Below are 12,948 nucleotides of genomic sequence, written 5' to 3'. Positions count from 1 at the left end.
ACACATTTCCTATGAAAACTTTTCTGTTCTCTGAGAACTTCTAGACTCCTTAAGACTTCCTCAATCCCCTCCCATTTATACAACTTCTTTTAAAGGAAGCTTAACAAACAAAACAATTTAACAATCAACAGAAAACACATTTCCTGTCATTCCCCAAAGATCCTCCTGTGAAATAGTCAACTAAAATTGTAACAAAATCTGAAATTCTGTTGCACAATATATACAGATATTCTTTATTCCTCCAAATTATTAGTATATTTTAAAATATGAGCTTTAAAAATATTATTAGTACGAACAGCAAAATGTTGTTATATATTATACCACTCATATGTATTATATCTTTAAAACTTAAAGATATTTGCAGGCTATAGATCTATAAAACTCACCAAAACAAGGTCTAGAAAATCAATTGCATAAGGATTAATATCAATTTTAAAATAATGTTAATAAGGACAGAATAGAATTTTTAAAAACCTTGATAAAAATGATGCTTAAATTTATTTAAAAGAATGCATGAGGCCGGCACCGGTTTGGCTCAGTGGTAGAGCGTCGGTCTGCGGACTGAAAGGTCCCGGGTTCGATTCCGGTCAAGGGCATGTACCTTGTTGCGGGCACGTCCCCAGTAGGGGATGTGCAAGAGGCAGCTGATTGATGATTCTCTCTCATCGATGTTTCTAACTCTCTATCTCTCTCTCTTTCTCTCTGTATAAAATCAATAAAAATATATTAAAAAAAAAAAAAAAAAGAATGCATGAGAAAAATAAAAATAAAAATTTTAAAAAGAGTAGTGAAGGAAGATATTAAACTATATTATTGTAATTTAGTAGTTAAAATTGCATGGTAGTGATACAGGAAAAGATTTTATTGATCAGGAGAGTCCAGAAACAAATCCAAGTACAATGAGAGTTTAGTATATAAACATGCCTCTTCAACTCAGTAGAGAAAGGACTCATGATTCAATAGTGATGTTGGGACAAGAGAATCATTATTTGGGGAAAATAATACCACTTAGGAAAAAAATAATATTCACTATTTAAGAAAAAAATACTTCATACCTTACATCAAAACAAATTCCAAAGAGACTAAATATTTAAGTATAACAAAATCTATGCAAATACTAAAAGAACATAGGCTTATTTGTGAGGAATAACCTCTATGCATAATATTTAAGAAAAGGAAAATTTTAAACATATTGTTGAATTTGTTTATATAAACATTTAAAATTATATTGGGGGGAGGGGGGGAAAGAGAACCCTGTAAAATTAAAAGACAACAAACTGGAAAAATATTGACAAGTGGCAGATTAAAAAATCCTTAATATACCCTAACTGGTTTGGCTCAGTGGATAGAGCGCTGGCCTGTGGACTCAAGGGTCCCAGGTTCAATTCTGGTCAAGGGCATGTACCTTGATTTCGGGCAGTAGGGGGTGTGCAGGAGGCAGCTGATTGATGTTTCTCTCTCATTGATGTTTCTAACTCTATCCCTTTCCTTTCATGTCAGTAAAATAAGATATATTTTTTAAAAATAAAAAATCCTTAATATATGACAATATCTATAAATCAAGAGAAAAAAGATACCTGCTCCTCTAGAAATACAGACAGAGAACATTGCTTTGGACTGCTAATTGAACCCCCAAATCCATTCTTCCTTCTAAAGTAATAGTTTTTTAGCTGTACATGGCCACTCAGGTGTATTTTACAGCTCCTCTTACAGTTAGGTATGACGGTGGAACTTAAATTCTTATAAAAGGATGTGAGCTGAAATAATGTGTGCAACTTCTTTTTTACTTGTGTAATAGCAAATTCTTTGCCTTTAATTTTTTCTTTGTTTTTTCTTCCTTACTAGGGAGCTAATCCAGTTTTGTCAATCCTGGTAAGGATAACCTTTTTGAAATTATGAAACATGATGCAGAAACTGGTTCTCAAAATTACTATGGTGATCAGAACTGACTAGCTGGGATTATTTACCTATTATGTGAGAGAGAAATAAATTTTTGTCTTCTTTAGACAATTATAAATTTGGGTCTCTTGTGCCAGCTACGAAGCCTACACCTTAACAGAATAAAAGAGGAAATTGCCAGAAAAAGGAAATATTAGTAGCTAATGTGTAAAAAGACAACCACCTTTTGCCATAGCATGAATGGACTTGGAGATTATTATGCTAAGTGAAACAAGCCAGTCAGAGAAAGACAAATACTATATGATTTCATTTATATGTGGAATGTAATGAACAAAATAATCTGAAGAACAAAATAGCAAAAGAGGCATGGAATACATGAAATAGACCGATAGCTGTCAGAGGGGAGGTGGGTAGAGGATTACAAAAAGACATGTAAATAAGAATGATTATCACAAGGATGTATATACAACAACAAAAAACTGGAACCAGTACCATAATAAATTATGGTACCTCCATACAGTGGCATGCTATGAAGCACTAAAAATGATTTGGTAGACAAATTATCTTTTATCATGGTAGCAGACTTCTTAACACAGAAGATCAAAATTACCTTGTGCTCTGGGAAAGCATATATATATTTTTAAATGGCACATTATAGTTTGGTAAAGAAGACATAAAATTTATGATCTCAACTCTATCACAAGAATCAAATTATGATTTTATCATTATGTTGTAAAGTGCTTTGTTAAATTGAATCAGATTTATCAACAATAAGATTATTTTTAAAATTAAACTTTAGTTTTATTAGCAGAACCTTGACTGCTTTGAGTTGTCAATCTACCATGTGTTCTCTGGCAGTGTAGTTCTTATCAAACTTTTCTACTGAAATACCTTTTAATACCAGAGGAAACAAAGTATTCACTCTCCAAAGATTCTGAAGAAGCCAAAAACCCTCTAATTTTTAGAATTCTTGTGTTTTATTTTAAAAATTAGACATTAGACAGTCTACCCTTTATATGACTTTTTGTTTTACTATAATACAATTATGTTTTAAATTATCTTTTAATTTAATTAGTTAATATGTTCCTCTAAAATCAGCATTGTAGAAAATATGGCACATTAATCTTGTGGTCCTTCTAGCTGCCAAGTATGTATATAATAAAAAGAATATAAGCTTTGACTTTGCCAACGACTTGTCAAATAACTAGGCAAGTGATTTAACCTAATTAAGGTTCCTTTTACTCGTCTGTTTGATGAAGGTGACAATGTCTAAGTGTAGGATCTTCAAGTAAAGTAGAGTAATTTTAACAAAGTATACATATTTGTTAAATTTTTGTTTTACAGTTTAACGAACATTTTATTTATATTTTACCTTATTTTTACTTAAAATATGAGCATGATACATTTAAACTGTCAATTCCTATTCTATCAGGTTTCACTTTCTTTAGCAAATAAATTAATACCTGTAATTGTGCTTTCCTTAGCTGCTGACTGGTAATTTGAGCTTTTTGTTGCATCATATTTTCAATTCGTTGGTTTACTTGCTTTTCTTTCTTGAGCTCATTTCCATAAAATCTGGACCCCTATGTAGGAAAGCAGAGCAAAGCATAAGAAAAATGTCTGAAGGAAAGCATCACTGTAGTATAACCTGGAAGCTTAAGAATAAGAGAGCATCAGAATGATTAAATTCAAAATGTAGCTCAACTATTTCTAGCTAAGCGATCCTAAAATTAATCTTTCTGTGTCTCAGTTTCTTTATACTTACCTACATGATAGAATTGTTGTGAAGCAGTACTAAGCACATTATAAACTAAGATGGATACATATCTGCACTAAAAAAATAACAATGAATCCTTAGGTCATATCCAAGGCCTTAGTCAGATGGATCATCAGTTACCTCCTTCACTTTTACTTTAAAAGTATTTTTAAAAATTTACTGTTAGTCATTAAAGAAAATAACTTTCAGAAAATTACCTATTATCCTATCACTGAACATAATATCTTTCTATTCATTAGACTGATAGACATCTGGATTATTTTTACTTTTGGTTATTATAAAAAATGTTGCAATGATTATATGTGTACATGTTTTGTGGGTAGACATGTTTTCATTTCCTTTGGATATGCGCCTAGGAGTGAAGTCTGTGTCACATGGTAACTCCACACTAAATCTTTTGAGGAACTGTCAGATTATTACAGCATATTCTTCTCTTATTATATAGGATGTTTCTCTCTCTCTCTCCCTCTCAGAAATCAATAAAAATATACTTAAAAAAGAAAAAAAAAAAAACATAAGGCTATTTCCCCACATAATCATAACATTTTTATAACTAATAAAGTGAATAATTCCTTATTATCATCTAGTATCCTTTCCAACTTCAAATTCATCTGTTTTTGTTTAATCAGGATTCAATCAGGGTCGATATGTTATACCTGCTTATTTCATCTCATAATCCATTTAACTTTCAAAATTGTATCTACGTTTTATATACTAAAATTATTTTTCCCTGAACTTTTTATTTTGAAATCTATAAAGCTTTAAAAGCTGGAAAAAACAACACCAATCAAAATATTCTCCTCCTGGGGTTAAAATGGCAAAAAAATACATGTATGATATTTTGCTTTTACATGAATATTATGTATATGTGAAGTAGAAAATGGGATGGCAAGAACAAATGAACAGAAAGATTCTTCCATGCCCATTTGTAGCTTAACAACATTATATATGAAAATTATAATTAAAAGGATGTTTAAAATTTACTGATTTTCATTTAAACGACAAGTATAAAAGTTACTATATTAAAGATATTGAAAGAAACAAAAAACGTACCTTTGTGGCTTCCATGATAATTTTGTTTATTTTCTCTTTATCTAATCCTTCCATCCCCGCTTTATTATCATTAAGTCCCATCCTAAGAAGAAGATCATCTTTGTAATTGCCATTCTTCTCCTTTGTGCTGTCCATGGTGTAGACTTAGCGTTGAAATGGCTTCTTTCATTACCTGAAAAAGCATACAAAATAAAAACTGATTTTCAAGGCACTGACAGTGGGAGGGGAGGTAGACACTTAAAAGTTAAAATGATATAGAAATCAGCAAAACAAATAAAAAGTGATGGTTAAGAATGTTTAGCTACTGAGAAATTGTCATTATTCAGCACTTAAAATTGCTATTCAATATCATAGTACTCTTGGAGGGGAAAAATGAAGTAACATTTCCTTCAAGCTCTGTGCCAGTCACTATGCTTGGTGCTTTATACTTGAATCTTACTTAGGAGCCCTGAGAGGTTATTATCCCCAATATAAAGAGAAAAGAAACCTGAGACCTAGAACATGTCTACTGACACAAACTTGTTAATAAGTGACATCTGTGTTGAAATCCAGGCCTGAGTTTCCCACGTTTTTCACATATTAATACACTCTATCCTATATAATAAAGAGGAAATATGCTAATTGACCCTCATGCCATCACAAAGATGGCAGTGCCCACAGCCAATAAGGAGGAAGTATGCTGACTGCCCTACCCCCAAAGATGGAGGCGTTCACAGTCACACGATGGCGGCACCCAGTCCCCTCAGCAAAGCCCACGCCTACCTCCATAGTCACCCAGTCTCCTCAGCCCCCAGCCACCGGGCCGGCCCGCGGTGCAGGCAAGCCTCAGATGGTGGCTCCCCAGCCATCCAGGGCCACCCAAGGCTCAGTTAGCCAGGGCCAGCTGAGGCTTGCACTGCCGGCAGTGGCAGCAGCAGAGGTGTGAGGGGGTGTCGCCTTTCCCTGACCGTAGGGCCGCCTCTTGTCTCTGAGGGCTCCAGGACTGTGAGAGGGGGCAGGCCGGGCTGAGGGGCCCCTCCCTCCAGCGCATGACTGTTCATGCACCTGGCCTCTAGTAGGAAATAAATACATAACAACATTTCCTCTAAACATGTTTACTTAACAGCACTTATTGCCTGCTGTATGAAGAGCTTTATTCTTATGGCAGTGAAAAAATAATAATCTATTCACTTTCAGGAAATTACTACATTTTATAATATTTTATCATTTCTGAGGTTAAGAAAAATATTTTAAAATAATTCTTTAATATCTTTATATAGTTCTTTATTATTTACCTTCACATACATTAGCTTTAAAAACTATTTATAATAACCATGCAAAGTATATTTGGTTATTCTCATGTTAGAAAAAAGAATTCAGAATATCAGGAAGGTTAAAGAAATTGCCTATTATAATTCTGCTAATAAGCAAAATAACTGTGATTTGAATCCAAGTCCTTTTCAAGCCCAATGAAGCTATCATAGTAAATTTTTTGTACTAACTTTTAAGATCTCTTAACAACTTTCAAACATGCAAGATAGTATTATTAACTATAGTCACCATGCTGTACATTGCATCCCAAGAACTTAATTCATTTTATAACTGGAATTTCTTACCATTTGACCACCTTCACCCATTTTGTTCCTCCCTCCCAACCACCAATCTGTTTTTTGTATCTATGACTTCAGTGTGTGTGTTTTTTAAAAAATTCCATACATAAATGAAATCATATAGTGTTTTTCTTTTTTTATCTGACTTATTTCACTTGGCATAATGACTGCAAGAAGACCTTTTATCAATGTTGCTTCCATTTTTGGCACCAGCAAAAAATGAAAAAAAAAAAAAAAAGAAAGGAAATTTAAATACTGTGATTATTAGAGATAGTTCCATTAGAAAACAAACAGTATACAGCACAGTAGTTCTCAAACTTTGCTGTACATTAGCCACCTGGAAAAATTCTAAAACTCTTGATGCCTACATCATATTCCATACCAAATGAATCAGGTCTGGGAGTAGGAACAAATACCAATATTTTTAAGAGATACCCAACTAATGCCAATGTGCCCCAAAGTATAGGAATCACTGGTGATGTTTTTCCTCAGTGCCCAAGAGTATAGAGATTGTTTTTCTAATTTCATCATTTGAATTTTTCTCAACTATTACATTCAGCCTAATAGTGCCTGATAGTTTGCCTTATTCTTTAGTAACCCAAATACTTGTCATTTTCCAGTAAAAAAGGTAAATGTAATCCATTCATAATTTCCCCAAACCTACTGAAGAGTGGAGAGGCTACATGCAGACAACCTGCAGTTAAGTTGCCTTATCCTTTAAATGGTGCAATGTATGGAAGGAAAAGAAATATTTAATGGATGCTTATTCACATATGGTATACTATTTAGGCCAAAATCTCTAAGAAGAATTGGTTTTGGTCCTTAATTCGGTCAGAAGAAGTAAGCTATCAGCAATACTGACACCATGAAAAACTGTGATCGTTAAAGTTAGTTTTCAGCTACCACCTTGCCTTGTTGATGCCCAGTTACCAGGCAATTTACGTCCAGTTCCATGGACATGGGCTTACTTAATATCATCTACAGGCTATGACTTCCAAGCTTGAACCCTAGTCCAAATGCATGTCTGACAACTCAAATTCAATATGTCCAAATTGATCTTCTCATATGCCTCTATCCTCCAGACAAGGTCCAGTTGCAGTCTTCCTCAACTCAGTTGAAGGCAACTCTAATCTTCTCTGATTGCTCATGCAAATAACACTGTAGCCATTCTTGACCTCTTTGTTTCTCATACACCCCATATCCAAACTGTCAGGAAATCCTGTGGGCTCAGCTTTCAAAATGTACTCTGAATTTACCACTTCTCATTATTTTCACTCGATTCTGAACTATCGTTACTATCTCTTCCCTGGATTATTGCAATAGCTTCTTCAACAGTTCCTTGTTTCTGCTCTTTTCCTCCTACATTCAATCATCAACGTCGTAGCCCAAATGATTCTTTTAAATAATAAGTTAGGTCATGTTATTCCTCTGCTAAAAACTATTTAATGGCACCCCATATCACTCCAGAATAAACCCCTAATCTTTAAGAATCTGTATCCCAGCTACCTGTTATCTGTCTACCCTCATACTCAGTTTATATCATTTTCTCATTCTTTTATCCACATAGGAAGGGCACATAATCATATTAAAAGAATGGGAGAAAAACTGCTTTTCTGAATTTAATAATTTAATAATATTTGTAGTTTTTCCTATTTCAACATGACATGTAAGGACATGTATATGAGCCTAAACAATCTCCAATTTCACAACCCTGTTTTCCTAAGACACTTAATGGTTAAATTGGTTTATTAAAGCATTTGGGAATTGTATTAAAATGTAAGAATATTTTGAATTTACAAAATATAATGCTCGTTAGGCTCCATTAATATTGAAAAGATCCTAGTTTGTTTATTCTTTGGGAAATTAAGTTGCTTTGTTAAACTTAATTTCTTTAAATAATTCCAAGTATATCTAAATCTAAGAAAAATTGTTAGAGAACAGCAATAAACATCATACTAAGTTTTTGTGTGCTTGGGTCACTATCAGTTTCTTTTGGTAATCTCGTTTATGTGACTGTGGTGAGCCTGCTTTGTTTTTATTATTTAGTATTCCTGTTATTTTCAAATTTCTAAAATCCCTCATTAGTCCTAGTATCGCTATTTGTCCCATTAGTTCTTACTGAGTTGCTTTATCTAGAAATCCATAAATGGAAAGGGGAGTTTCTAGCAGAGATAATTACATAATACCACAAAGAATGAAGATTTTCCATATTTTTCTGGGAGGAAGATTTAATACTGCTTCATATTACCTTAGGAGGGCAGCACATAAAGTCAGGGATGGTGTCTGCTACGTGATAAACTCAATCAATAGTTATTATTATTTAGTTAAGCAAATTTTCAGAGCTGTGAAAAATCACTTGTATTATTTTCTTTTTTGATTTCTTTACTGATGAAGGTATTACATATGTATCCTTATCACCCCATCTCCCCCCCCCCCCCCATCCCCCCCCCCCCCCCCCCCCCCCCCCCCCTTTACTCATACCTTCACCCCGCTGTTGTCTGTGTCCATTGGTTAGACTAGGGGTGTCGAACTCAATCAGAGAAGGGGCCAAAATCTAAAATCCAGCCTAAATCGAGGGCCGAATGGTTTACTGAACAGTCATAAACTGTCATTGTGATGGAAACGCAGCGGAGTGCAGTGATGACAGCGCGGTGCGGGCCACATTGCAAGGCCTGGCAGGACGGATTTGGCCCTCGGGCCTTGTGTTTGACACATGTGGGTTAGACTAATTACTTCCTTCTCTTTAAGATAAAGAGATTATATAAGGGAAGACATCCTTGTCAAAATACCAAAGTTCACAGATCATACAGATCATATTTTGTTTGTTTAGCTTCCAAAGAAGTATTTGTCCTATGATTACTATGCAGCATGACCTATAAAGTCCCAAAGTCTATGAATGGATATATCTGACTTTATAATTTTTTTTAGTGGGCTAACATTTTTATAGCTTGACATTACTGAATAATCTGTTTCACTTCAACCCAGAAGCACAAACAGTAATGCATTACTCAAAGGAAAGAACTCTGGGTTCTTGTGGTTTAGCATATTGTTTAAAAGCACATTTTCTCTGGAAACATTCAAATTCTTCCCAGTCTGATTCTACCACTGACAATTCAGGATACCACTTAAAAAATATTAAAGCCAACCAATGTTTTGGGTGGTAGTAAGGATGGAAAATTAGAATTCTTTAGAAGGGATTCTAAAGAAATTTTTTGTTAGTTAGGGCTTGGCCTACCTATTTAAAAAGCACACAAAACTACATAAACAATATCACAAGCACTTAGCATATCAACCAAAATTACTTAGAATTAATCTACCAGAAATTATACAAAATAAATAAGAGAAAGAGTAGGAATAGAGCAGGAAAGAAAAGGAGATGGGAAGAGGAGGAGGGGGCAAAATTAAATCATAGGAAATTTCCTAGGAGGAAGCCTGCTTCCTACTTTTAATATATTACCAATAACCAAACCAAATAATCCCCCAGAAAATCTACATAGGTTTTAAGAACTATTTTTAGAGAGAAATCAAGATGGCGACATAAGTAAACACTTAAACAGCTGCCTTGCACAACAATTTCAAAACTACAACTAAAAAACAAAACGGACATCATCCAGAACAACAGGAAGGCTGGCTAAGTGGAAATTTTACAACTAGAAGGAAAGAGAAAAGCACACTGAGACTCAGAGGAGCTGCAGAAGGCAGTGATATGGAGGCGCACGTGCCCTGAGAGGGCTGGCAACTGAGTACTTGGCTGGCTTTCTCAATCGGGAGGGAGAAAAAAGCTCCAGTTCTGTGCGAGACTCTGGAGACCCAGACTCATTCGGGGAGAAACTAGACTGTCCAGATGTGGGCAAAACTCGAGGGTGCCACTCTCTCAGAGGTTCTTGCAGCAATTACCATGGGACACTGAGACCCAGGAGTCTCTTAAGGCAGGACTGATGGGAACTATGCCCCATCCAAGCTGAGCACAGAGGCTTTTGCAAGTCTTGTCTCATAAGGGTGTCTCAAGCACAGAAGTTCTCCCAGCTTAGACACAGCTGATCCTCATAACCAATTGGCCTGGAGGTCAATTCCTCCCAATGATACCAACAATAATCAAGGCTTTATACAATAAGACTGCGCACACAGCCCACAAAGGGGTGCATCATGAGTGTCCACTTCAGGTAACTGGGGAGGCTGAGCCACTGAACCCTATAAGACACCTAGCACACAAAGCCACTCAATCAACTCAGGAAAGCAGCCAAAATACGGAGGCAAAGAAGCATGTCACAAATGAAAGAAATGGGCATAGAAAGGGAGGGGACTGACAATCCTTGTGGGGGAAGGGGAATGGAGGGGTGCAGGAAGAGACGGGACAAAAATCGTACACCTATAGATGAGGGCAGTGTGTGTGGGGGGAGGGTAAGGGCAGAGGGTGTGGTGGGAACCGAGTGGAGGGGAGCTATGGGAAGAAAAAAGAGGAGCAATTGTAATAATCTAAACAATAAAGATTTATTTTTTTTAAAAAGAACAAATATTTTTAATTTCTCCAAATGTTCAAATATTTAATGTTTGTTTGAACAGATTAGGCAGCAAGCACAAAATTTTAGACTGTGTTTAAATGTTCTTTTTACTATCTAAATTCAAATACAATAAAGAATACTATCCTAATTTTAAAGTAGTAATTTTCAAGTTAATGTCTACTTAAAAATTTTTTTCCAGTTTCTTCTAAAACTTTTTTAATTTTCAAGAATATAAAAAACCACAACTCAAACATTTTAACACATTATGTTCTCTTGTTTCTCTTCAGTTACTTTATACACACATATGTGCTCACATACACTCAAGTCATATATCACAATTCTTTTTTTTTCCTTATTTTAGAAATTTATTTATTTATTTTAATCCTCACCCAAGGATATTTTTCCATTGGTTTTTAGGGAGCATGGAAGAGAGAGGGAAAGAGAGAGAAAAACATTAATGTGAGAGAAACACATCAATTGGCTGTCAAAGAAGAAGGGAGGAGAGAAAAACATCAATGATCAGAATCATTGATCGGTTGCCTCCTGCATGCCCCCTACTGGGGAATCAAGCCAGCAAACCTGTTCCATTTTTTCTGAGTCCTATTCTTTATATCATTTCTTAATCCACTATTGATTTCTTATAGTGCCAAAAGTATATGGCAGGATTTTAAAGTACTTTCACAACCTACCCCTTGACAAAATCTTAAGTAAAACCTCAACCTTTTCCTTAAAACTTTGTTCTAAGAATACTGTAGAGCTCTCCTATAATTTCTTCATATATGTTCTATCACTAATATAAAAGCATAAATACATAGCCTACAGGAAAGGGAAAGGAATGTTTGTGAGCATGGGTTAAAAAAAACTTGCAAAACACTGAGCTAGAATAACTTATTAAACTATCATCTCTTGCACAATAAATGACTTATGTTAACTATACAGAACTATTAGTCCATAAAAGGAATAGTACAGATTTACTGGTACTTATTTTGTCCTTAATGAGAGCTAAATACGCTAACTGCTTATTTTAACTTACAGACTTAATAAAGAGTTCAGTTTCAAGAGGCATTTTGATAGAGGTTTGTAGCCAGATAGTCCTGGATTTAAATGTAAACTCTGAAGCTTAATTAGCTGTGTCCTTTGGGGTAATTTATGTGATTTCAAGTTCTATAAAATCTTGGTCTCCTGGTCTATAACACCTTCCAGGATTGTTGAGGGTTAAACGTTTAATATGTAAGAGCTCCCTAGCACAGTAAACACATAGTAAGCATGTAACTATTTGGATTCTCTCCTCACACATTCATTCTTACTTATTCCTCTAAAATGTAACTAAGACTACAGGCCTAGCTGCAAACATGAGCATGTAATTGTGAAATAGAAAAATCCTCATTACTAAATAAGACAAAAGGAAAACAACCACCCACCACCAACACACACAAAATGTTAGCTGTAACTTTAAGGAAGTCAGAATGAGAACAAACGCCTGGCGCAGCCCGAGTCCCTCACAGCTCCATCTCAGAATCTTGTGGAACTCAGTAAACCAGCAAGAGATTCTTCTTCACGGCTTTTAAGGCTTTACCATCGACATGATCCTAAAATTCAAGTCAAGGAACCAAGCAGCTATATTTTAGTTTACTTCAAGTCAATGAATATAATATGAAGGTAACCAAGTCTGACACACACATAAAATTTCAACATTAACAGCATATGCTGAGTTTGATCTCATAACTCTTAATTGTATGAATGCACCAACATACTAATGTGTTTGGCATGACTGATTTAAAAATCACATATATGCCGAAACCGGTTTGGCTCTGCGGACTGAAAGGTCCCAGGTACAATTCGGGTCAAGGGCATGTACATTGGTTGTGGGCACATCCCCGGTAGGGGATGTGCAAGAGGCAGCTGGTCGATGTTTCTCTCTCATTGACGTTTCTAGCTCTCTATCTCTCTCCCTTCCTCTCTGTAAAAAATCAATAAAATATATTTTAAAAAATAAAATAAAATAAAAAAATAAAAATCACATATATTACTACCTAGAATATGTATAGAAATACTTTATATTAATATAGCTTAACAAACATATGCATTTTAATGTAAAAATCAAATTAATATACTTCTAAGAATAGAT

The 12,948-nt window shown here is 34.9% G+C and overlaps 1 protein-coding gene across 3 annotated transcripts in view; it reads right to left on the bottom strand.

Annotated features, from left to right (window-relative positions):
* The window catches only part of POLK (DNA polymerase kappa), a 55,937-nt gene that overhangs the window by 31,676 nt on the left and 11,313 nt on the right, over positions 1 to 12,948 (bottom strand). For all 3 annotated transcript variants that reach the window (XM_036410508.2, XM_045571605.1, XM_036410509.2), the window contains exons 2-3: positions 4,730 to 4,901; positions 3,363 to 3,482 (exon numbers count right to left, since the gene is read on the bottom strand). In XM_036410508.2, the coding sequence (XP_036266401.1) occupies positions 3,363 to 3,482; positions 4,730 to 4,864 (255 nt within the window). In that variant the 5' untranslated portion in view covers positions 4,865 to 4,901. The remainder of the gene's footprint in view (positions 1 to 3,362; positions 3,483 to 4,729; positions 4,902 to 12,948) is intronic.

The sequence above is a fragment of the Pipistrellus kuhlii genome, unplaced genomic scaffold, assembly GCF_014108245.1.
Source record: "Pipistrellus kuhlii isolate mPipKuh1 unplaced genomic scaffold, mPipKuh1.p scaffold_m20_p_4, whole genome shotgun sequence".
Taxonomy (NCBI): Eukaryota; Metazoa; Chordata; class Mammalia; order Chiroptera; family Vespertilionidae; genus Pipistrellus; species Pipistrellus kuhlii.
Note: the sequence above shows the minus strand (reverse complement) of the source record. Positions and strands in the feature narration are given on the sequence as shown.